General features: G+C 45.4%; 1 protein-coding gene across 1 annotated transcript in view; it reads right to left on the reverse strand.

The window, feature by feature from the left end:
• Nucleotides 1–420: 420 nt before the first annotated feature.
• SMIM29 (small integral membrane protein 29) overlaps nt 421–27,382 on the reverse strand; it is a 40,953-nt gene continuing 13,991 nt past the window's right edge. Inside the window, exon 5 of the mRNA XM_086923197.1 lies at nt 421–2,920. Within this exon, the coding sequence (XP_086779323.1) occupies nt 2,852–2,920 (69 nt within the window). The 3' untranslated portion in view covers nt 421–2,851. The remainder of the gene's footprint in view (nt 2,921–27,382) is intronic.

Here is a 27,382-nt window from a genome sequence, read left to right on the forward strand (position 1 = left end):
GAGGAAATGTTATGGGGGATAGAATTAGTGATTATGGTGTATGTACAAGAGATGATGCACATTGAATGGGAATGTGGGGGAAACGCTAACGAAGGTAGTTGTCTTTTGCATCTCAGCTGGAGATCACCTACTTGTATTACTCTGAAAGAGAATACATCTACTACAATACTGAAGGAAATTGAGTGGGGAACTACATATTTCTAAAGGCATGGGGATGCCTGTGGATCCTTATACTAGTCTCTTCAATAGCAAACCATACTCCTGCTCTGCAGCTCTCAGTGGCAGCTGCTGATTCACTTACTGTATCGCTCTATCCAGCTGGCTTCTCTTTCGTTCCACTCTTGCTTTACCTTTCCTAAGGTTGGTTTCTCTAAACACCATAGTTATCATCCACAGAGGCATAACAAAGGGAATCATGCATTTTATATTTTTTTGACTTGTGTATTTGGGAATGCCTGGACGTTGGGATACAAAGCAAAGACATTAAACATGTGCTAAACTTTCCAAACTGGTCAAGACAGTAACCTAAAAGGTGACGTTTCTGAGGCAACTCGTCTGGTAGCAAGCATTTCTAGTGCATAAACATACATTTAGGGCTTTCAGCGGCACTGCCGACACCACATCCCAGTCACAGAACTCTGATGTGTGGCTAGTCTGAAGTGCTGTGTCACTAGGCTGTGCAGAACCTTAAATCAAGTTTTTCTGAGGAGAACAAAATAATCAAATAACCAAATGATCCAAATTGCCTGGTTGGTAAAATCCACTGAAAGCTCATATTAGGGACTTTGCAGTGCTAGTGTCAAAATAAGAGAATCCCCCACAGCTTGTATTTTGCAGGAGGGGCGTTCCAGCTTCACCCACATCGAATGAATTACAAACAAGCCACTCCTCCCAAAGAAAAAAAGCAAGGAGTTTTCAATCGATATTCAGCTCTTATTTTTTATAAATCTTCCTTTTTCTGCTTCATGTTCAAACATGATTTACTGGTCATATGGCCATCCTGTAGTCCCAGCCAACTCCCTTCTATTTCAATACATCATTGAATAATAAGATAAGCACAATTCTGATATATGACACAGAGGACCTTTGTTTATCCATCATGAAAAGGCGTTCAGAGTAGATGTAATGAAAGAATGACAGGCTGCGCACCTTCCACACTCGAATGTTAATTCAAATAAAATAAATTAAATAAAAAAGGGGAAGCAGCTAAGCCAGTAAAATAGTCGCATTCCACTTCATTTCAAAAAGACTTTAAGTTATGGTGTCAGGGACTTTCCTGATGTAGTCGGTGACAAAGACTCGACATAAACTACAAAGTTCAATGGAACACTACAGAGTAGCATCTATATATTATTTACAAAATAAATTAGGCAGACAGCTTCTAAGTAAACCTTCAAAAAAACAAAAACATGAATAAAAAGATCAAATGTTGAGGTCTGAGGCACATGACTCATATCTAAGTGACAACATTCGAAGAGGGGGTGGGAGGGATTTCTGTAGTTGCATATTTCCTGGCCACAAAGCCTCAAATTACCTCACTGCCAATGTTCTTTTTATGTTCCCCTACACACCTCACAGCATCAGAAGGCTCAACAAGAGATTTAGAACCAACTAGAATCATCTCACCTACCACACAAAAGTGGACAATCTCTTTTCCAACTTCAATCAGCAGATACAAGGCACTCCGCACTTCAGAGAGGAAGAAATAATGAATAATCTAGGAGAAAAAATGTGTCTTCGGTTTGCACAGATATGATAACCAGAAATAAAAATATTACTAAAGCGAAAATCCACCCCAGAGTAATTAACTCATTTTCCTCACACACACACACACTAATGTGGAGCTGCAATATTCAGTTAAGAAAACAGAGGTGTCTTTCAACCCCTTCGGAGGCTTCTACACTACTAGATTTTTTTTCATTGTGCTAAATCTTTCTGCAGTGCTGCAGCCCTTCTACACTTCATCATTCTCTCCTGGACACCTCGACTGCATACACTACAGCAGTAGTATGCTTCACAATGTGCTTCCCTGTGATATATAGGCTCTCCAGTCCATAGGTGGAATCTACAGGGAAGGGGGCAGTCTAAACAACCCGCCCCTTCAGCAGATCCAGACAATCCTCTCACTCATTCGACGAATTAACAAAAATAAATATGTTTTCCCAAAAAGATAAAGCTATTTGTACCGAACTTGGCAAATCACTGAACACACTCAAATACAAATAATCAAAATCTGCCAATAGTGCTGCTCCAATCAAAACCAGTGGTTTCCAGTGATAAAGAGATTCTCAACCATCATGCCTACAATTGGGTCAATGACATAGCCAGGACTGGGCACCTGTGTCACTGCTGCCAAGAGGCTATCGGCCAAGCCATCTTTGATTCCTTTCCTTTGTGTACCTTCACGATTCTCCACAAATTTGAAAAATGCAGTGCCCATCAGGTGCGTTCACAGCGCACAAACGTCTATCACTGTCCTCCATGTGCCCAATCGACCAATACTGTGTGTCGTATTTGTGTAAAATCTTAGGACTGACTGAAAAGCGGTGGTGCAGTTTGAATGTAACACAGCAGGGCTGGGTAGTTCCGAAGAAGTAAAATACTAACTGTAAAATCCACACATCTCCGAGAGCAAGGCGACCCTCTTGGCAAGCACGACTCATTCAGAATGATAACCTATGAATGGCACTCCAGAATTAGGGCCCTGGGGAGAGCATAAGGACAGAAGGCAAGCCGTTAGAAATACAATTCGTCCAACATAAAAAGGGGTGATAGAAAAAGATTCAGTGGCGCGAAGAGTGCGCCAGGAGTGAACGGAGGAGACCCCCGTGGCTCCCAGCAGTCAGTGCAGCTAGGCCTTGGTGTCCAGTAAGGAGGTGCGCCTGTACTGAGGAGAGGCGCTTCTCCAGCCGCGCACAACCTGATAAAAGAAAAAAAACAAGCATTAGAAATGCAAACGGTCTCGCATTTGCTTAAGTTACAGCGATTTGCGTTGTAAATGGCGTAGTTAACGACAATGTATTTTATCACATACAAACATTTGAAATGAAAGACCATGACGATTAACCCTTCGCTGTCAAGCTCTTCCCAAAGTACAACGTTTAAAATTTGGCCTACTTGTAAAACGTTGTGTGTTAGATCGCCCAGTGGGTTTGTGTGCCTGCTACAGAGGTGTGTTTGTAATTTGAAGAGCACAGGGCACAATCTTGACAATTTACTCTGCCTTTCTTCTTCCCCAGTAAATAAAAGGAGTACCACTGAGCTGGTAAAATGGCATGATAAAGTCTACACACCATGCAAGTCCAAGTATTCACTTCTCTTCCTCAGACTCCGATTTTCCCAGGCCGGTAGATGGTCACATGGTCGTTTGCAGGCTTCATTGTGCAGCAGGCGAGCTGGGCTCGGCCTGCACAGACCCTGTTGGAAACGGTGTGTGCTTGGCGCAGTCAGTCCTAGATCTAAACCACTTCAAGGCCATGCGCGGAGCTGCACCGCGTTTGCAGACTGCAACGCAACACAATCATTTGCAATGCAATAGGTCTCGCATTAGGAAAGTTTGAGCTATTGGTATTGTAAATGATTTTTTTAAATTTATATGTTGGTTTTGAAAATAGTGAAATAATAGCTTTGTCATTTACAATGCCAATAGTTTTAACTTTCGCAAATGTGACACCTATAGCATTTGTAATGCAATAGGTGTTGTATTTACGTGACTTAGATGTATTGATATTACAAATAACAATGGCTTTAATTTTTTTTTAAATAATTAATACTTAAATAAAAGCTATTGCAATTTATAATGGCAATAGCTTAAACTTTTGTAAATAACTTTTGGGAAGATTATGTTCAGTGTATTTTATTGTGACGAAAATCTAAGAACAGAAGTGAAATATTAACATCTTTTGTGACATTTGTAATAAAGCTTGAAACATTGAGAGAACATATTTGAACCAGTTGCTGTTGAATGGTTGCGCAGATTGATGCGAATAGATAGATAGATAGATAGATAGATGGCGAGTGAAGTGGCCTCGTGGTGGAGGCCGTGGTGGTGGACATGGTGGTGGAGGTGGTGGTGGTGGTGGTGGACATGGTGGTGGTGGACATGGTGGTGGTGGTGGACATGGTGGTGGCGGAGGCCGTGGTGGTGGACATGGTGGTGGCGGAGGCCGTGGTGGTGGACATGGTGGTGGTGGTGGAGGCCGTGGTGGTGGACATGGTGGTGGAGGCCGTGGTGGTGGACATGGTGGTGGTGGTGGAGGCCGTGGTGGTGGACATGGTGGTGGTGGTGGAGGCCGTGGTGGTGGACGTGGTGGTGCTGGTGGACGTGGTGGTGCTGGTGGACGTGGTGGTGCTGGTGGACGTGGTGGACGTGGTGGTGCTGGTGGACGTGGTGGTGGGTGTGGACGTGGTGGTGGGTGTGGACATGGTGGTGGTGGGTGTGGACATGGTGGTGGTGGGTGTGGACATGGTGGTGGTGGGTGTGGACATGGTGGCTGGTGGACGTGGTGGTGCTGGTGGACGTGGTGGTGCATGTGGACGTGGTGGTGCGTGTGGACGTGGTGGTGCGTGTGGACGTGGTGGTGGTGGGTGTGGACATGGTGGTGGTGGGTGTGGACATGGTGGTGGTGGGTGTGGACATGGTGGTGGTGGTGGGTGTGGACATGGTGGTGGTGGGTGTGGACATGGTGGTGGTGGTGGAGGCCGTGGTGGTGGACGTGGTGGTGGATGTGTTGGACGTGGTGGTGCTGGTGGACGTGGTGGTGCTGGTGGACGTGGTGGTGCTGGTGGACGTGGTGGTGCTGGTGGACGTGGTGGTGCTGGTGGGTGTGGACGTGGTGGTGGTGGGTGTGGACATGGTGGTGGTGGGTGTGGACATGGTGGTGGTGGGTGTGGACATGGTGGTGGATGTGGTGGTTCCCAATGTTCAGAGGGGACTGGCCCCTTCAAGCAACAATAGTTGTGTTTACACAACAGAGCTGTCGGTTGCTCCGTCAGTTGTTGTCAAAGATTGTTTGGGTTTAGAAACCGGTTCCGCGGCACTTCAAACAAGTTGTGCCTTGTTAGAAATTACGATACATATGAAGGGGTCAGTGTCATTAGCTTTAAGGACATCAAATGACAAAGAAATTTTTACATTATATAGATGAAATCTTAGCCAATCCAATCTATTAAATGCACAATTTATTAAGTACAATAATTGGTGGAGAAAAAGCATCCATCAATAAATTCCAAACATCATGTATTCAGCGTCATACATAATGAAATCATAAATCAATTAGACACAAAATTATAAACACTTGTGTCCATCTAAATTTGAACATAATATTTTCATTGGTGCACTCTCAGTGATAAAGAGAAAAGGTAATCAGGTGGGATAGGTGTGATGGGATAAGTGTGGGGACTGGGTAAAGGTGTTGTGACCATAAAACAATCGCAATAAAACTGTATAAAACCTTTACAGTCTGAATTAGATCAAAAAGTTCCATATAGCTCTCGTTACATAGGATGAGTTTAATTCCATCTATTGTCTTCCTATGTGTGGAAAAGTAAAGAAGTTCGGTCGACGTTTCGACCCCGTAGGTTGTAAGGGTTGGTTGAAACCTCATTTTGGGGTCTTCATCAGGACACAGTAGAGGAGAGAGTGCTTATCGTTGGGCCATTCACTGGCCATTAGATTATGACCATCATTGGTTCCTGTGATGAGAAAATTCAACTAGGATAGTGCATCCATCCAATCCAAATACTCGTCAGAGGTTGGAAGGTCGTGGGGGGAGCAGGCAAAACGTCACCGTTCCCTGATGATTCTATTATCCAAGCTGCGTGTCTGACGGCATGTTAGCAGGTCAGAGTCGACCTGCTAACATGCCGTCAGACATGCACGAAGGTTTTAATGACGGCGTAATGGCCAGAGCTGCCGACTTCGGGAACCAGGCTCGAGCATCGGCACTGGATCAACATAGTGTGATTCCGGGCAATTCACTTAATTTCCCCGTGCTGCCTACCAAAAATGAATGTGTCCTTGTGCAACGTAAAGGGGTGCTCATGTAAAGCGCTATAATTCGTGCTATATAAAACTGCACAAAATAAAAATAAAAAAGCACGCAAGTCTTGTACCTCAAAGCCCCAGCCAAAGGAATTTAGAGAGAAAGAGCGGCTTATGTGACACGGGGACAGAAGGTCAGCACTGCCGGCTCTCACCTTCCCCGAGGCCTGATGAGGTTTTCAGAAGCGGTGTCCTTGCAATGGTGGCAGCATGGAGGCTCCGGCGCCTAGGTCATTCTGATCCTGCAGGCCTTGGAGCCATCTTCGGATTGCAAGGTATGCGAGACAGTGGGCAGCAGTGCAGTAAGATGGCCAGCGCTGTGGTGACGCAACTTTGTTTGGACGTTTCAGCACCGTGTCCGCTAACAATCTATGAACGGATGCTCTTGTAAAGCGCTATATTTCGTGCTAGATCAAACTGCAAAACGTACAAATAAACAAGCAACACAAGGGAGGCGAGGGTAAAAAGTTATACAACACAGATTGGGCGGTTGGAGAGAAGGTAAACAAGCGATGAGCGCTCTGTGGTGGGGAGGGGGAGGGCGAGGGCCATTAGCCTGAGAGAAGTCACGGTGAGATCAAAGGAACGGTGGGAGGGACATTGGTGAGCGAGGGGTGAGGGGGTGTGCAGCCTGGTGAGCTGAAGTGGCAGCAGAGGCGGAATGCGCGTGGTTGTGCACACATGCACTGTACCCGATCTGCAGTTTGGGTAGACTTTTGAAAGCCTTACTATAATCTCGCCAACAAGCATTGCTAAAGCAATGCCTTAGGCTCGACCTAAAAAAGGAGAGGATGGTGGCGGGTTCCATCACAGGCCCAGAATCCCACAATCACTGGAGAAATAAAATAAATCAAAGATCCATACCAGCACCATCCTGCAACTATTGAGGAAGGGCCTTGGAAAAGCAGAACTACACCTTGTGTGTGATGAGCAAGGGAGTATAAGAGGTACAAGTTGCTTTAAAATGAGTTGTAGGAATACGATGTGCCAGCTAGGTCGCTTTCTTCACCGCCATGACTGTGTACTGTGCACCCCCCCGATCTTTGCACTCAGCCGGGATTACGGTTTGTGCACCAAAAAAGAGATGCAGTGCACAGCATCACTAGCAGAGAGCTGTACACAGAGGGGTCCAAAGAATCATTGACGGAGGTGGGCCACTGTGCCACAACTCTTTGCGTTAGAAGGCAGTATTGAGGACTTCATCCCTCTATTCCGAAACACCGCACGAAAAGGGGGCTGATGACAGCTGCCCTCGCTTTACTGCACTCTGGCCCTACAGCTGCTTGGCTCAGCATCCCATCGGCGGTAGGATAGAACTAACCACCTCAGCATCTTGTGTCACTACCACCACTTTCAAAAGCAAGGGCTGAGTACACTTTTCAAACCCTCGGACCACCCTATCAACAGTTCCTGCAGCATCCAACCCGGCGTTCAAGTATAAAAGTAAAAGGAAGGGACCCCACACCCTGGGGCAGTGGTGATGAGAGGTAGCAGCAGACTGTCAGACACAACTCCTTCACACACCCTCACACCAGTAGGCCTGGCGCCTAATTGCAGGTGCCGGTGTTGCTCGGCGGCTGCAGCAGGGCGGGGGCCAGCACTCCTGTGGCTGTGTCGGGCTGCTGTTTCCAAGGCTCCTGGGGGTTCCCAGGGACCGTCGGGGATTTGGCCGGTCGCTGCCACCAGGAGGGAGGACGCACAATGCCGCTCAGCTTCACCGGAGCTGCCACCGCTGGCAGGCAGGGGCGGCTCTAGGCTGATGGCTACCCTGAGAAGCGAGCGTAGGTAGGGGGCCCTTGAAGAGGGGGTCGGGCCGAGTCCCTCGGAGCTCAGGTCGGGGGTCAGGGTGTTTGGAAGTGGAACAGAGATGGAGGCCGCCAAATCCCTGCCAGGGGCCACCACGCAAATATGTATCCATCCTCAGAGGATTATATTATTAAGGATATATATTGGCGTTGCAGCCCCTGGGGTTTGGCGGCCCCTGGGGTTAGGCGGGCCTGTGCAGGTGCACAGCTTGTACATGCCTAAGGACGCCCCTGCAGGGGGAGGCGTGGACAGCCTGGGGCTCCAGCTCATGTGGGAGCACCGGGGCTCGGGAGGCACCGCTCCAGGGATGGATGTCGGGGTGAGAGGGAGAACGGTCACCGGAGCGAGGCTACAGGGGGGCGGGGGCTCGGCTGAAAGCGATTTCAGAACAGCAAATGTAAAAGCAGCACGCACAATTCGGAGCCCACAACGCCAGCTCAAAGCGATCCCAGAACAGACAATATAAAAGCGGCACACACGATTCGGAGCCCACAAAGCAGCAAAAATATCAATAAAGTGAGCGCGGTGTCCCTAGCGGGCGCCACGCTCATTAAAGTAATTTAAAAAACAAAACATACAACTTAGAGCATAGCGCTTCGCAGCCGGAATGACAAAAAGAAAGTGCTCACCCAGTAATTAAAGGAGACAGTATAACGCCGCAAGTAAAGGATCCAGTCCAGGTGGGCGGGGCCAAAAGTGGACAGGGCGGTAACAAGGAGGGACTAAGAAGCCTCCTTTACACTAGAAAGCCAGCGTTTAGCCCGAACTATGACACAAGCCAATGGGAAGAAGGGGCGCGGTTTCAAGTCCTCTTAGGAAAGCGAAAGGATTACAAAAAGCCCTTGCAGAACGTGGAGCGCATGCGCGCTCCAGCGCTAGGTCTGCGAGACCTAAAAACAGAGAAAGCGGTGTGAGGACACCGGACAGGAGAGCATGCATTTCTTAACGGAACAAGTAGATAGTCAGATGTAATACTGCATTTATATTATTCTGAGCCTCAATCTACAGATTACTATTTAATCACAGAGCACATATACAATGGAAGAAACAGGGCAAGCTTATGTGTACAAATGAATATGTAAAGTACAGAAAGATGCAACACACACGCACACAGATTCGAGCGCGCGCCCAGGAAAATCAAGGAACCTGGGGGAGCAAAGGCAATCTCCCTTCCAGGTGTCTTTGTGCAAGTGGCACAGGACACACAGTCAAGGGCAGGGGATGGGTTAGGGACAATCAGCGGGCAGGGACCAGAAGGAATTTAGGGACAGCGAGATGAGGCGTTCAGCCAGTTGCGGACCATCACCACGTGAGAAGGCAGGTAACGTTCTGAGGGAAGGGGAGTGGGGTAGTGGTTAGTTTTCAAATAAAGTATCAGTGAAGATGAAGTAAAATAATTTGTAGAGAAACCGACACGGTTAGGGAAGCACTGTACGCATTATGTGCAGCGGGGCACGAAGATTTAATTAAACCTGGCGTGATGAGCCAGGCTCTGAGGCTGGTAGGGGGAGGCCCCAGAAGAGCAGCAGCGGACGGGCATGGAGCAGCAGTGGCGGCGTGTTCCCCACCACGGGGAATATGTAGATGTGTAGGGAGTGAAGCAGCAGCGAGTAGGAAGGCGCATGAAGAATCACCTGTTACTGTTATCACTGCATAAAAGGAGGGGGGGGGGGGAATACCAGTAACAGAGGGGGGCAGAAGCGGAAGAAGTTCTGCAGGTGCATGGGGGTAGGAGAAACGCATTTCCAATTAAATCAGCGCTGTGCCGTCTGAGGCACCGAGCATGTATGCAATGGCTGCAGGGGACAGAAGAAAGGAGAACGCGGGTGGGCATGGTGGCAGAGCTTCAATGGGCAGCAGAGTGGAGCCGTCACAGAGGCTGGTGGAGACAGCACTAGCTTGATGTGGCTGGGTGGTGGTGAATAGGTCGCGCATGGCGACCTGTGTAGAAGAGGGAGATATGCAGTTGAACAAGACAGGATCTATCATGGGGGTTGGGGACAAAGCAGGAACACAGACAAACATGTAATGTTCAAGGTAAAAATATAGTGAGCAAAGAATCACTTCAGAAATAATGGAGGCAAATTGGACAGAGTTATGAGAAAGCTCGGGAGAGGACAGCAGGGCAAGGCAGCAGGTGACTAATTTAAGCAGAACAAATATAGCAGACTCTAATCTTAGATCACAAAGAGTCATGGTTTGAAGCTAATATGCCAAGAAGAATAGAGACAAATGGATTTGGGTGTCCAAAGAGGAGTAGCGGGAAACATGTTTTCAGAAAGCTGGAATGACTTCTGGGTCACATGGTGATGAGGGAGCTTCAGGTTGGAGCAACAGGGATGCAAATCAAGATGCAATGCTGGCAAAAGAGGCCAATGACAAATTGGATGGAGGTGCCAGCTGGGCTTGAGGCAGCTCCTGAGTGTTGGTCAGAAGAGGTGATGAGGCCACTGGCTGCCATGTCTACATTGATGGAAAGAAAATGTGCGGTCTTGCTCACTAAAATGCCCATGAAAGATTGGAAAACATATAATGCAGGTGTTCAGGGATGATGAATGTCTAGGGTCTAGTGGTATGGATGCAGAGGATGAATTTGCGTTGTATGATGATGATGGAATGCGATGAATGGGTAGAGAGAAATAAAAAAAGTGCAGAAAGCAATCAAAGAGGGAGAAGGGAATTTAAGGAGAATCAAGAGGAACTGGCTGAAGAAAGTCAGGGTATTGGTGCTCTTCAGAGGTTGACAGTGTACAAGCACACAAATATGGATTTGGAGGAAAGGACACAAGAGGTGAATTGGAAGGATCATGGAAAGCAAACGCTACAGTGAATGAGGTACCAGTGGTGGTCACTCTTGATGTGGGCAGGGGAGAAGGATAAGAGAAAACATTGAAACCAATTGGAGTAGGAGAAGGGCTAACTGAGAAGGAAAAATTCAACCATGTTTAAGGCACAAGAGACAAGGTTCATGAAGGGAGTATATCTGATGGTAATAAAACAGATGAAAAGGAAATATTTAACAAAAGTACAAATATTGGAAAAAAGGCTAAATAAAATGAGGAAAGTGAAATGGAGAAACGGGAGGGAGTGAAAAAGCTAAAGTGAATAATAAAAAGAAGTTTTCCGGTTTGAGAATTACTATGCCATTGGTCTAACCTTTATCCAAGTATAGGATTTGCAAGAATGTATTTGTAGAGGTTTTTAAATTGTTACAAAGAGATGTGCAATCAAAAGTCAAATAGTGGGAGCTGGCAAGACATCCAAGGGTTCCCATCACAATTCAGAACTGGACAACGGTCTTTTTAATTTATGCCTGGGTGTATTGTAATTAACATGCAGAATGAGCAGAAACATTTTCTAATATATAGATTTGATCAGAAAAGCTCAAATGCTCTTTGAAGGTTACACTTGGCAAAGTTTAGATGAGGAATTAAGGTCTGGGTGGAGTTCAAACCCAGATAAACCACGTGGAGAAGTACATTCCAAAATATGGCTGCAATGGATGTCATCTACACAGCTGCCACCAACAACACACATGGCTAGCGAATTGCAAGTAACAGAGGTACTTTATATATTGCTTTGTCCATCAAGGGATGGGGAAAATGCAAGAGGATAAGTAAGCATTAGGAGTTCTTGCTGGAATTTCAACACCAGTTTCTGCTCCTGTCAGTTTTGCAGTTTAAAACATAAATGTCAACTGTGGGGGTACGCCTCCAATAAAACAGTATATTGCAATGGCAAACATGGGAGAGCTATGATGGCCAGCAAGAGGGGGCCAGGCAGGACACCCTTCACCAAAAGGCTCATACACCGGTAAATTTACATATCCTGAGTGTATGCTGCAAGATTACCCGGAAAGAGAAGTTGCAGTAAAATTTAAATGGGCGTTTGGAGAAGGTTTTTGTTGGGGGTTACAAGGACCTAGGGGGCAACAGTCGGCAGACAAAATAGAGTTCAGCTAAAGGCTTAATATATTTTGGCAGGAAAACTGAGTAAATTAAGTTTGTAAGTTAGAACTGCTGGGCCACAATTTCATTGGCCTTTAACAAACTTAATGATATCTGCTTTGGGAGGAATTCTTAAAAAAAAGAAGGGTAAATACCGTTTGATACATCACTTATCGTGGCCAGAAGGGGCATCTGTAAATTAAAAAACATGAAAAAAGATAAAAGGCAGTGGGGGCTTATAGTTCACCACACAAATCGGCAGTTCCAGAATTCCACAAATGTGGAGCTCAACCCCCTGAGGTACCACCGCCTACAGACCCCCTGACATGTATTTGTTGAGCATCAGTATATTACTTTATAGGAATGGAAGATGTGTTAAGTATACAATGGTGGATGGTGCAATAAAGTTGGTAACAGAGGGAGAGGTAGCAGCCAAGTAACAGTCTACTTTCAGTTTATTACTAGTCTATCCAGTTGATTTTTCTTTGTTAGAGGCTATTTATGTAGATAGGGTGTTCCATATGGGTTGCGCTGCCACTTGTTCAATATTTGAATATTTGAGACATTTAGCACTTTTTGGTTTTGTTTAAAGAAAATCCGGACGCAATATAAGTGTCATTATCTTGATTTATTGTTTATAGGGAGACCTTATACAGGAGAATGTACAAGGGCATTAAAAAAAATTTCAAGAAACAACAGCTGAACTTGGAGTATTATTGGCTCCTGATAAAACTGAAAGGCGAAGTCAATTGTTGACTTTTCTAGGTATCAAACTAAACACCAAGAAGATGGTAGCACGGCTAACTGAAATTAAATTTGCAGAAATCAAGACCATTTTGGAACAGGTGGTAAGGAAATATGTATTCAATTTAGGTATTTACAGAGGTTTTTAGGCCATTTGAATTTATTTGACTTTTCATGTGGAGAAGGCCAGGAGAATTTTCTGTAGAAGGTTAGGGTTAACAATATTAAGAGTTGTGTTACCACATCATAGAGTGAGGATAATAATGGTAGAAAGAGCAAATTTTTGTGACATTCTTGGAGAATATGAATGATGTTTCTATGTATTTTTTGGCAGCAGACACAGTTTGACAACTCTTTTCGGATGCTTTGGTATCAAGTGGTTTTGGCCTATTTTGGGAGGGAGATGATGGAGTAGCCCTATCGTTGGTTAAAACAAGGAAGGAGTATAGCTTTCTTAAGAGTATTTTTATGTGGAAAAAGCTTTAAAAAAAAATAAGAGTACTATTTAATGTAGGCAACATGACAGTGGTTGAACTGGTGAATAAAACGAAAGCTCATGGCCTGAGGATTTTGCGATTAAGTAATTTCTTGTTAAAATGCTTACAATTGAGCATTGTAGGTAAGGCAAGACAGTGCCAGGTGCAAGGTGCAAACAAAAATTTAGTGGCTGCTTATTCTCGTTATCATTGGTAACGAATTTGCAAGCTGGCACCAGGAGCAGAGGCTGCGAAGACTCAATTACTGGACAATATTTGGGCCTAGGGAGAGAGAGTTGTCGAATTGGTTGAGAAGTAAACTGCTGAGTCCACTAATTAAACATATTTGCTGGAATTTAAACATTATATTAACACTGAATTGAGAAAAGAAGTTTTTAAAAGAGTGATCCGAGTGTTCTGTTAGAATTTGTTATGCATTTAATAGGCAAAAAGGTACGTCACATTCTAAAATATCTGGAAATGAGCAGCCACTTAATTCTGTGGACAATTGTGGTGGAGTTATAACCCTATTGAAAGCGAACAGGTACGGAGAGTGTGGAGGGATTCTGAGAGAGAGAGCAAGAGAGCAAGAGAGCGATCCAAAGAAAAATTTTAGGGAACCTGTGACAATACCAGCTCCGCTGCACTTGCAGGCGTGGTAGCACACAGGTGGGGATAGTCGGCCCCACCTGTGACCGAACCCCATGATGAAGCATGTCACCTCTAGGGTGAGTGAGGGTTGTTTTAGAAAATAATACATTTTTCTATCTTCACTGCCTCTCTTATTGTTTAATGACCACTTAAATTAAGGTAGATTTAACTTTTTTCACTGTGACATAGGGTTTCACTCGTGTCGTATTGGCGCTCTTTTGTTGATAATAGAACCTGTGACAATTGCAATTTTGCAAAGTTAGTTGACAGTTTTACCCGAAGCCTGTTATATTGATTTTGAGCCTAGTATTTTTAGATTATATATGTTTTGGATGCTAGGGTCTAGTTTAAAGGCAGTCTCACATCATCAAGAGGTAATACTTGATAGACGGAGATTAAGAACTTGGTCGAGGACATTAAAATGGATATGGTTGAAAAGCAGTGAACAGGAGCATCCATGCCCTGTGATAGAATCAAAGAGTTTCACATGGACAGAGGGAAAATGTTTTGACTTTTTTGTCATGCGAATGATTTTTGGATGACTGCTTTCGATTTGATGGCAGTGATGAGGACATCATTGATCAAAATAGGTTTGGAAACTCACTCTTTCCGAAGAGGGGCAGCCACTGAAGCAGCAAGGGTAGGTACTAACTGGAATGAGATTAACCGCATAGGTAGATGGAAATCAAAATGTGAGAAAGTAGGCAGAGATTGATTATCTATCCAACGGAATTTGTTTTAAATTTTATGTTTTAATTAATTACAGGTTGTGTTAAGGGCCCATCAGCAAGCTAGGTTACGCGAATAGTTGGATATTCATTTGGTTGTTGGTCTACAAAATGTGTGATATATGCAGCAATAAGGCCACTCTCTCGGGTTGCCTAGCAGCAGGCATGAAGTGATATGGTGGGGAAAGAGGAATCAGATGGGGCAAGCTTTTACAGTTGCTCAGAAGTTTATGTGAATAGTCCATGGGTACTCGCAAACATTTTCCCAGTGGCCAAATCATTTGGTTTGTAATGTTATCGAGGTGCCAGCAGGGTGGCAGTGGGAGGTTTGGAGATAAGAGGGGTTGGCGGTAAGGTGGGTATAGGGAATTGAAGCATGCACATCTAGTGGCTGAACAGCGCAATGTGATACCAGAAAACATGGTATTAATCCGGCTTCCCCACTAAAAAAAAATTGCCTAGGATCACACAATTTGGTTGTCTCTTTCCATCATTTTTCTTCATTATCACATATAAGAGGACCGCAAAATACATGAATTTAGGATGTGCACTGTAGAAAACCTTCTCCTGTGCTTCTTTTAATGACCTATAATATTGTTTGTATATGATAGGAACCTTGGCCACCAAAAGAGTGCATTCAACAACCGACTTGAGTGAATGTAATATTTCATTTTAAAAAAACTCCTCAATGCACGGATAATCTGATATACTAAGATGAAATGGTTATGCAAGTTAATGAAATACACTTTTTAAATTCTGAAGAGTCTTTACCATGTTTTTTTTATACTTTTGCTGCAAGAGGTCTTTAAAAATGAAGGCTATCCTAACGTTAAGGGGTGCAGGGCACCCTGTTTGCTTCTTTTCTTTACGTTTAATTATCTGCAAAACAAAAGCTTGCCTGTTTATTGAACATGTGTAATAGTGCTGAGACAAATAAACAGCAGCCCAGTGCTGCCGTTGTCCAGGGGGCAGCATGTGAAGATAAGGAGGGCCACATGCAGTCCCTGGGCCATACTTGGAGTATCACTGGAATAGAGGATGCCCAGATATGTTGGCGATACATCCTGAAGAGAACAATCTAGTAGTCATCTGGTTGTACTTTATTGAAACAAATGAAGGAAGATTTGGAGCTGCTGTCTAAGCGAAGGGAACATGTTTAGTTTGGACGGAATTAGAGCCAAGGAGACAGAAGAAGGGAGCTAAGAAACACATGGTAATGGACAAGGCAAGGAGAAGTTGAACAGGGCAATGAGGGCGTTTTACAAACGTACTTGTATTAATGTTTTATCACATATCAATATTAGGGAGGAAGACAAATACATAGACAGGATTGTGTTTTTTGTCACGATTTTAAAATGCATATTGGCCTGCCCGCCTGAGAATTGGCACGGATGGGGCCTGCAAGATTTTCAACAACCTGAGGGCTTCCATGGAACATGCTACATCATTGAAAAAGCGTTGCAGTGAAACCGCTAGGAATCCAGATGAGGAGGAACAGTGAGTCTCTGTCTGTGTCTACAAAATGTAACTGTATGGTTGCAGCCTGGATGTCATCACCTGATCGCTTTGGGGGGGTGGGATGTTTGCTGGCGCTGGACAACATCATGTGAAATATCATATGCCGAGGTGGTTACATCTTGGTCCCACAATCTGTTGTTCATGCAAGTACTGCTAAAGGTCGTGATGCTGTGCCCTCATGGGCATTGAACACTGACTGGGATGTCATGTCACGTTATTACTATGGACAAGTTGGGCCACCTCCCTTTTCACTGGGAGGCTGTATGCACTCTAGTGCTCTCTAATGGGTGTACCCCGACTATTTCTCTTGGTTATGATCTCATGGGGGCCTTGTTTGTATTTCATTGGGATGTCATTAGCATGTTGGGGTTGCTGAATTGGGTGTGGAGATTGGGTGGGAAGGGGGATGATTTGGCAGGCACCGTGTAATGCAACTGCAGTTTATTTGTTAAGACAATGGTCCTATCTAGGAAGTTCACAATGTGGGATCTTGCAAGTTATGATGGGTAAATGCATGTCCGGGTGGTACTGTTACGTTAATAACATGGAATGTACGCAGGCTTAACAAACCCAAAAAGATCTGTAATGTGCTAGCGTTTCTGGATAGGCAGAATGTGCAGGTCGCGTTTCTTCAGGAGACGCATCTCACTACACATACAGAGCAAAATCTGGGGGCTCGTTGGGTTGTGGTGCATGTGACCGCATCATATTCCTCCTATTCTAGAGGAGTGTGTGTTCTGGTCAAGAAAGGTACCCTGTTCACTTTACTTAAGTCTGAGGCTGATGAGCAGGGAAGGGTGATTCTGGTTTTGGGAAAATTGGGTGGCATTGCTGTTCTATTTGGTAATACCTATGGGCCTAACATAAACGATCCCGCATTTTTCAATGATGTCTGGAGGTGCATCTCCTCCTTCCCTCCCTCTGTAGTAATATGGGGTGGGGATCTAAATGTGTGTCTGGATCCTCTACTCGACTGCTCTGTAATGTGGTGGGGCGGGGGAAACAGGCTACTCATGTGCTGGTAGAGCTGATGGAGGCTGAGGGACTTCTAGATGTGAAGAGGTCCCAAAATCCGCTGGGAGAGAGGGTACATTTGTGTCCACGGTGCATTGTTCCCGGTCCAGGTTGGACTACTGGTTGGTCTCCGGGGGAAGTGTGCCCCTAGACTGTCTCTATTAAGCACCTGGCAAAAACGCTCTGACCACTCTCCTGTGCTCCTAGAACTGAATGTGCCTGTATTAGGCCGCCGTTTCAGTGGCAGCTACAGCAGTCTTCTCTGCTAGACCCAGTGTTTTGGTCCACGATTGGTGATGCCATTTCTAACTTTTTCACTAAAAATGAGGGCTCAGTTGACAGTTTGGGAGGTCTTTAAAGTCACCATTAGGTGGGAATGTATCAGGGCACAGGCTGGTGTATTAAAGGATCTCCGGAATAGGATCAGTGGTTTAGCTGATAAGATTAGTGCGCTGGAGCGCGAGTATGAGCAGTGTCCATCGCCCACACTCCTGGTTCAAATCAGGGAACCGATATCTGAACACAATCGCGTAGCAGATCAGGATGTACTGCATAGGTCAAGGAGATGTAAGGTGTGCTATTATGGAGAGGGTGTTACACCCAGTCGATCGATGGCACATAAATGGTCTCTTCCTAAGGATCAGGGGCATGTTGTTGAGATGGTGGATGAGGACTCCATTGCTCGAAACTCCACCCCAGAGTTAGCAAAGTGTTTCTTGACTTGTTCACCAATTTATATGGAACCAGGCCGTCAGCTAGTGATGGCGAGATCGCAAGCTACTTGGATGATATCACTCTGGGGTGGCTCTCTCATGGCCAGCGTGAATATTTGACTCAGCCCTTTGATGTGGAGGATGTCAAAGAAGCTATAATGGCCCTGCCGTCCAGCAAGGCATTGGGTCTGGATGGGCTGCCCAGTGAGTTTTACAAGGCATATATTGAAGTTCTGGCCCTGCGGCTTTTGGAGGTCTTTACTGAGGACTACAAGACTGGTATTCTGCCCCCCACCCTTAGGGAAGCTCTGATTGTCACACTCCTAAAGCAGGATAAAGTTGCAACTAAGTGAGTTGTATAGGCCACTGTCCCTAATAAATATGGACACAAAAATGTTGGCAAAAATAGACTACAGCCCCTGATCCTAAATTTGATCCTCACTGACCATTCGGGATTTGATCCCAAGCGAACGGCCATACATAACCTACAGACTATTTTTGCTGTGCGGCACCAGTTGGACCCAGACCTCCTTGCTGCGACGGTGCTTCTGGATGTGGCGAAAGCCTTTGATTCATTACTATGGGGGTACATGTTCGTCATCTTGCAAAGAATGGGAATGCTGCCGTTTTTCTTCAAGTGAGTGCAGCTCTTGTGTACAGGCACGGTTGCCAGATTGTGCGTTAATGGGTGGGTATCTGGTACAGTCTCAATTTGCAGGGGCCCCAGGCAAGGCTGCCCCCTTTCCCTGATGCTCTTTTCTCTGGAGCTCGAGTCATTAGCGTGTAAAATCCGACAAAAGCGTGCTGATGCCGCTTTGGGCTTTTGGCTGCATCCGCTGGCTATCTTGCTTTATGCGAACGATATGATGCTATACATCCGTGAGCCGGCCACGCATTTTGCATCCCTACTACGTGAATACGTTCTATTTGATAGACATTCAGGGTTGGGAATAAATTGGGCAACGTCTACGGTCCTCCTATTAACGGACTATACTCAAGAGACTGCCCTGGAGCATTTGCTCTACTGCTCAATGGACCCGGTTAAGTACTTGGGGATCTGGGTGCACAGGGACCCTGATACGGTGCTAAGTATGAATTATGGGTTTGTCATTACCAAAATTACTGAACAAGTCTCCCGATGGACTTGCCTACCATTGCCATATAGGATTGCTGTAGTGAAGATGACTATTCTTCCCAAACTCCTCCATTAGTTTGTGAACTTTCCAATAACGCTGATTGTAGTACTTTTTAAAACTTTGCAGTCCTGCCTGCTGGCTCTGGTGTGGGCTGGCAAGCAGCCTAGATGCAGCTGGAACACTCTGGCTCTACCGTTTGAGCAAGGTCGGGTTGAAGCGTCTGATTTGCGTTTGTACTACATGTGCGCTCAGGCGTAATTTGCACACTATTGGCATTTCCCACAGCGATATCTAGCAAACTTAGCTGTGCAGGTGGACACTGCATTTCCAACACCCTTAACCTCCTATGATCCTGCATGGCGAAGAGGATGGCACCAGGAAGGAGCTTAATCCGGTCAGGTGCACTGTCTGGGCATGGAGGGCCCTTGCTACTAGAGTGGGGAGGGACTATATGTACGCGCCAGACATGCAGATTGCTGCACACCCGGGTCTCTCTACGGCGCAGGAGCGTGGGGCTCTGAATGTCCTGCAACACGCAGGTTTTACTAACCTTGGGGACATGTACCCGAATGGATCATTTTTATCCTTGGGCGGTTTTCTGGCCGGTCAAACATACAAAGCAAAGCACTGTTTCAAGTACACTAGACTGCGCTTGGCAGAGCGTACTCTATACCCAGATTTCCCTCTTGAGCCCAGATTGCTGAAAGCGCTACATATGGTTTTAAGGGGGGGGGGGGACATAAGGAGCTGATTACCAGATTATAGAATACTTCCCAAATGGAAAATTGCTGGTCTGGCTACTCCTCATTCGATAAATGGAACAATGAGCTTCATGTGTCCATGACCTGGGAAAACAGAGTCCTGCTGTAAGTTGACTGGGCGCCTGACTGCCAATTGCAATCTTCGCATTACAGATTTTAAATATCTGCATCAGATATATTACACCCCAGCGCAACTGTTGAAATTGGATTGCGGTAGATGCGAGCTGTACTACATGTGGGCAGGATGGGGCTAATTTTATGCACCTGTTGTGGGGCTGTGTTACTATACATCGCTTCTGGCAGCGTGTTGTGAAGATACTTACCGACATGACACTAAATAGGATTGAATGTACACCAGAATTGTGTCTGCTAGAGCTACTGGAGAAGGTTAAACCATGCAATAGATGCACTGTTGCTATCTCTACTCTGTTTGCTAAACGTGTTGTTGCAATGCATTGGGGTGATAAAACGGTGCCAACCTTGGGGAAGTGGATCAGAGACCTTGTTTACTGCAAAGAACAAAAGGAGGTATATGCTGAGGAGCTGCCTAAGGACTTTTGGTCCCCACTGACTGCATACCTGTTGGAACATCCGGACATGTCATAATCGCCTGTAGTCAGACAAAAATACTTTTATTTGATCTCGTTTAAATCATAAAAGAATGGAGAAAATTCAATAATACAAACATGTTAAAAAAAACAGTTACTTAATTGGATAAAATGTTGAGGGTTAAAAAGGAGCTAACAGAAAAGAAATGAAAACACAATGCTGTCATGACCAGAATAATCGTCCATAGAGAATACATTAAGTAAAACTTTCATGTTAAAAGAAGTTTTGAACAGAGAGAGGCGGTGCTGTACACCAGGGGCCCAGAATTTGTGTTAATGCAGGAGAAGAACAAGGGTCCAAGTGGTCTAAACTGAACCACTCCAGTTCATTCTTGTTTGTTGTCTAATTCTTTGGCTGCCATTTTCCAAAGCATAATGGCTTTGCAAGAAAGTTCAATGGAGTGGCCTCCAAGACAATGTATGACTGCCGCTCTGCATGTCCGTAGCTGATTTTTTATCAGCAACTTGCGGAGGACCCTTTTCCGAATTTCTAGTAGTGTAGGGCAGATGCATAGTAGATGTAAGAGACTCTCTTCTCCTTGTCCACACAGCCGGCATTCTTTTGTTGACCATACTGGTTTCCATTTTGGGGTTAGGTCCTTCGTAGGGAATGACCCCAGCCGTAGCATGGTCAGATAGTGTTTTTTATGTTGTGAAAAATGGTCTAACAAGTATGGTTGTGGTTTGAGCGACTGGTAAGAACTAATCACTGCCCAGAGGTGTTTTTTCTTTGAGAATGCAGTTTTATCCATTAGCTGTGAAATTTGTTTGGTTGCGCTGTTTACTGCCTTTTTGAAGCCAGAAAAAGGGGTGTTTGTATGCCATGCCCCTTCGAGGTGTAAGTCCTTGAGTGAACCTTTTAGGACCGTGACGATGGAATTATTTAACATCGCTTGCTTTTCGATTTCTTCCCAGCAGGAGTGGGCTAATGTGTTATCTTCTGCTTGCCTCATCCGCCAGTAGTATTTAATGACCGCCCCTTGTCTGGCTGGTTTCTGGTTTTTTAGCCCGTATTCCAGTCGAATCTGGGCTTGAGAAATGTGCTGGGGGATTAAGAACAACCTCTTGAAAAAGCTTGATTGGGCTTGATTAAGGGCGGCTGCGTCTATTGTATGCATTATTTCTGACCCGTATGATATGGTTGGTATAAATTTGGCTGCAATTACCTTCAACACATGGCCTGTTGAGCTGCCTTTTAATTTCCTATGTAAAGTTTTAAAGGCGTAGAGAAGTTGTTTTGCTTTCGTTCTCACTTGATTCAGCTGGTGTTTGAAGTTAAGGTTTTGGTCAAGTTGAAACCCTAGATATTTGTAAGATTCCACCTGGGTTATTGGTTTGTCACCCAGGTTCCAGATGAATTTGCCTTTTGACCCTTTTTTATGATGTTTTGAGAAGCACAGCACCTTAGTTTTCTTGCGATTGATTGTTAATTGGGATGCAATGGTGTATGCTCCTAGTTGGGTCATTGATCGTTGAAGGCCTATCGGTGTTTGTGATAGAAGGACGATATCATCTGCGTATTGAAGGCTGGTGATTGGTATTTTGCCCAGTTTTGGGGGGGTCGGTTTGGACTTGTTGAAGGTATTTCTCGAGGTCGGCGGTGTAGATGTTAAAGAGGCAGGGGGCCAGCACGAAACGGTGCCCACCTTGGGGAAGTGGATCAGAGACCTTGTTTACTGCAAAGAACAAAAGGAGGTATATGCCGAGGAGCTGCCAATGTCTTCTAGGCCTAAGGACTTTTGGTCCCCACTGACTGCATACCTGTTGGAACATCCGGACATGTCATAATCGCCTGTAGATAAACTGCCTACATGGGTTGTATGGCTTTTGTAAGATCCGTTACTGTACACTGATTTCAACTGTGATGCAAATGTGCTATCCTGCTTTGCACGGTCTGCCTTCTATTTTTGGGTGGTAAAATGACTGCATCCTATTTGTCACTCTGTTTTTTGTGTGGCGTGGGCTCCTCTGCACACTTTTTGATGTACCTTGCAGTACAATAAATACAAATTAAATTTATTAAAAAAAATAGATGCCACTTGCTCTCCCGCCTGGACATCTAGTGGTATAACAGGGAGTCTACAATGAGCTCATAGCAGGCCATCAGCCAGATGTCTTGATAGACTCGGGCACAATTATCACCTGGACGCAGCTATCCCTGGCTGCACATGACACCGGCTGTATGTAGCAAGGAGAATGCCAATGGCTGGCTGAGCCCGCAGCAGCCAGTGTGCCACTATCGTCCATCTCTGTAATAGGAGTAGGGTGATGCATTACATGGGTCGTCAAGAATGGGCACCCCACCCCACAAAGTAGGGAAAAATAGATGTATATGCGACATTAACCTGCCGAGACACAGAGGCAGACACCAATTATGGCTCCTCCGAGGGCACATGCCTTTTCGTTACTGAATAAAACCGTGCGCATTTCATTTAAAATTTAAATACTGAACAAAGCAGTATGTATTCCATTCCATTACTGAAGAAACAGTGCACAGCCATGTTATTTCAGGAGCAAAACAGCGCACATGCCACTCCATCTCACAACTGTGTCTGTTCCTTGTCTTTAATGTATAAAAGCTGTCTGTGCTCCTCTTCCAACAATGAATACAACAGTGAAGGTTTCCTATTTCATAAACCTGTCAAAACTGAAGAGTGCTATCGCCCCTAGTGGACACCCGCCTCTCTAACGTGCTCTTTACTGAAGTAGAGTGCATGGTTCGCGCATTCAGTAACAAATAACACACGCCCAATTAATGATGTTGCACCTAGGACTATCCCCATACAGAGAGAGGTTGACGTCGTTTGCCATCGTCCCAACAGAGAGCATGTTGGACACAGGACTGAACAATACGATTGTCAACATATACGGTTTCATCTTCACCAATAATCAGCGGTAGAAGTGGGCGGGGACGGAAGGGCACGGCGTGCCCCTACTTCTAAAAATGATTTCAATCCGTTCCCCTACTTCTTTCTTTTAAAAAAGCATCCCGGGACGGCAGAATAGTCCTACTTAACCCCTTCCACACTCATGACGAGCTGGGCTCGTCATGGTGTAGCCTCCTCAAACACTGATGACGAGCCCAGCTCGTCAAAAAACAATGTAAAAAAAGAATTTTCAGCACAGAGGGGGAAAACGCATAGCAGCCATGGAGTTAAAAACAAGAACTTTTTTTTCAGCTTCCAGGGGCTGCTCGCACTTCTCTGATGAACTCTAGAGGCTGCAGGAGCCCCTCCCTGAACTCGCACAGACTGCAGGCAGACCCATTGTCATTCCGATTGAGGCTGATTATCCCCTTTGGAATGACAATGCGCCCGCCCGCTGCCTGCCGTTAGCATATGCCAGGGAGATCTGCATGAGGAGTCTCTGGTATCTGGGTGCAGGCCATGACTCGTTGTGCAACAAATATACCAATGTACACTCAACTGTGATTGGAACCAAAACAAGGGCTTTTTTCCAGTGACTCTGTAGGAAGGCAAGAGATTGAGAGCGAAAAGGGGAATAAATCAACTCCTAGGCAAAAACAAATATTGGGAATTTCTGCTGTGTGTATATGTGCTGTGGTGTGTATGCTGCTGCTGTGTGTGCTTGGTGTGTCTGTGTGTGTGCTGTGTACATTTGTATGTGTGTGTGTGTGTGTTTTTATTTTGTGAAACATGATGCGTGTGTTGTGTTTATATGTGTGCACATTCTGGTTTTTATTGTGGGTGTATTTGCGTTGTTTATGTTGTGATTTGTGTGCGAGAGTGGATTGTGTGCATTTGTGTGTGCGTAGCACATTATACAGCGGTACAAAATGATGTGGGGCTCCTACTGCCCCCACCTTCCTCTTCACCAGCATCAAGCTATGAATAATGAACATCGACCAACTTTTGCTCCTTCTGCTCCCAGGACTCCACTTCTGCCTTCCCTTTTGGGTGGGCACGGCTCAACCTTAAATGCCCCTTTCATGCAGCATGAATGAACTTAATTTTCCCAAAAATAACTTTGTATTGATGGGGAGAAAAAAGGCACGTTGTTTGGCAAGGAAGCACAGACAATTGGGACAAAATGAAGAGGTTTCTATTTTCATTAGGAGCAGATCGCTCCTTTATTCTCTATTGTTTATACATTCCCAGCACAATGATGCCTCTTTGCAGTAATATGCTTTCCCTTTTACACTAGGAGCATTCTCATGCCCTCCCATCATGACCATGGCAATAAAATACTAAATGTGGGTATAATGTCGATTTGCATTCGGCGAAAACGCTCAAGGTACACATAGACAGGCAAAAAAAATATTCTGCTAATACACATTTATCATTCGCATGAGGAAAACCAGAGTATACCTGTGAAAGGAAAAAACGAGAAGCAGACTATAATGATGAAAGCAGGCGCAGCGCTAGCCTTAAACTATAGTGCAGAGCCCGTGCATTTTTTAGATATGTGCATGGCGACCCATGAAGGGGGCGCCATGTTGATAGATTAAAAAAAAAAGAAAATAACATGAAACCGGGTGCAACGTTTGGCGCTGTCGTGATAAAATCCTGCAAGTACAAAACAGAATAAATAGTCCCAAACGAAAGACCTAGACACTGAACTGCGTAACAAAACCGTAGTTGGTCGGTGCTGCTTCCGATACAACGGTAGTGATGTATCCCAACAGCCAACCTATTCAGAGCCAAGAAAGAAGAGCATCGGAGGAGTTAGCCAACAGCAAGCAGTAGGCGGGATTCCACGCCAGTATACTGCTTACTCCAGGTCTTGCAACAGCGCACTGTTTAGCCTCGACCTAAAAAAGTACCTGTACGTTGCCAAACATAAGTGGCAGCCCTCGCATATGTCTAACTCGAAGTCATCAGCATGGACTCGGTGCTGCTCCCAAGGCTGTTCCTGCTAGAAGGTTACCTTCGGAAAGTCAAAAATGTAAAGTCCAAATGCAAAAACAATCTATGAAGTAGGATTCAACCCTACTACATCACTGTTCAAAGAGAAGGTACATGGGCGCCACAATGTCAAGTCAGTCTACCTTAAGGACATGGGTCGTGAAGCAGATTCCCCAGCCGATTCCGATGCGCCCCGAGTTTTCTGGGCTATCGATAATGGCTCAACAAATTGATGCCTTAAAGAAGGCTATGCTGCAGATTTTTGGCAGCCTCTGTTGGGCATGCATTCAGACCCCAAGGAACATCAGGAGCCTCCAGTTGGGTTTCTATCAGCAGATTTGTCTTCAGCAGCAACCGACATTTTGGAAGCCACGTCAGGCCACGTACTAACTTAATTAAAAACCTCAAATCCTTCTCCAAGACCTGCACCAGGCTATCATGAACGACTCTGGTGCCTTTGTGGCCAGCGTCGGGAGAGAATCTGGTGCTATTTCTGATGTCAAACACTGTACTGATTCCAGTTTGATTCAGCAGACGTCTCAATTTAAGATTTCAAAAGAGCTCTACATACAGCTTGACTCTGAACCAGTGTATGTACCAAGGCGGACGCAACAGCAGAGGCTTCATTAGCTTTTTTGGCTGTCATTCCGTGTCCCAAGATGGAGATGATAATGGGGATGTTTTTGATAGGCACTTGGTGAAAGCCCTGTTTCTGCTCACAGATAGATAGGGAGGTGGTATGTTATGTTATAATTTTATTTGTATAGGCGCACGGCTACTCAGTGAGAGTGTCCTGGCGCTTTATATAGGCTGCTCAGTGTGAAAAAAACATAACACCATAAAACAGAGACAGATAAGGAAAGGAAAGAGGTCCTAAAGGTTAAAAAGCCAGGTCTTGAGGCTCTTCCTAAACAGGACAGATTGGGAGTACGCCGCAAGGCCAGAGGTAAGGTGTTCCACAACTGAGGGGCCCCAAGACCAAAGGAGCGACCCCCGGTGCGGGCCTTCCTCACTCGAGGGACCACGGCCAAGAACAGAGATTCCGACCGAAGAGATCGAGCCGGGCGATAAAAGGCGAGCCTTCGCTGTAGGTACCTTGCTCCCGAGCCAAAAAGTGCTTTGTGAGTCAGAGTCAGAGCTTTAAACATGATCAACTTCCGGATGGGCAGCCAGTGAAGCGACTGCACTAACCCTGATGCTCTAGCTCGCCTATGAAGGCCGAAGATGGCGCGAGCCGCAGAGTTCTGCACCACCTGCAGCCGCTGAACAAGATAGTCCGGAAGCCCTAAATATAGGACGTTGGCATAGTCCAGTCTGGAGCCTATTAAGGCTTGTGGCCTGTGGTGTCCAGGCATCACAGACCAGTTACTGACAAGCCTGATTTTTTTTTTTTCACTAAACATACTATTCCAGAGGAGAGGCTTCAGTCAGCAAGAAGAATCGTATTTCATTCCCTACAACTTCTCTGGACTGGGTGAATTGGGAGTCTGAGATGAAAGCAGCTCTCCGAAAACATGTTATCTTCTGCTAGCCAGGCATTGATATCAGTCAATGTTGTTTGTTTATAAGGTCGCTACACACATGTTCTCTGGGACATGGCCATTGGAATCTTACTGGATGTCATGGAAAACCTTAGGACCCCTCTTGCTCAGACGAATCATTGCTGACGAGACGCAGGCAAGTATGTGATTCATGCCGTCCTAGATACTTCTGATAACGGACTCTCTTGAAATGTTTTCTTGTAACTGATGTAATTTGTAACTGATGTAATTTTGTGGAACCTTATGTAAAGCGCTCTGATACCTCCGGGTCTAGCCAGCGCTATATAAAACTCAAAATAATAAAAATAAAAAAAAAATCCTAGTTAGTGATTACAGAGCTTTCCCCAAGCAGAGTACTGTGTGAAACTTGCCACCTTGTGTAATTTGTCAATGTTGTACACAGAGTGAACTGGGCAGGAGCAGTGATGGGAAAGAAGAGGCGACCGGGACAGGAGAGGAGACAGGAAAGGAGCAGTGAACGGGCAGGAGCAGTGACGGGGCAGCAGAAATGACAGGGAAGCAGCGGTGACAGGGTAGGAGAAGTGACCGGGCAGGAGAAAGTGACAGGGCAGGAGAAAGTGACTTGTACTTATGTTCCTTGCCTATTTATTTATATACTATTGCATGACATCTACTGATGTGTTTGCAAAGCATACCTGTTGCCCCAAATTTTTGTCCTGAATGTTTACCCCTTGTCCTGAACTCTTACACTCACCATCCTGAATTTGCACCCATGCCAGTTGGCCACCCTAGTCTGGAGTGCCCACAACCTCCTCTTCCTTCCCTTCTATCTACAGGCAAACAAACTAGTTTATTTTAACAAACGGACTA

This window comes from Lissotriton vulgaris, chromosome 5 (assembly GCF_964263255.1).
Source record: "Lissotriton vulgaris chromosome 5, aLisVul1.2, whole genome shotgun sequence".
Taxonomy (NCBI): Eukaryota; Metazoa; Chordata; class Amphibia; order Caudata; family Salamandridae; genus Lissotriton; species Lissotriton vulgaris.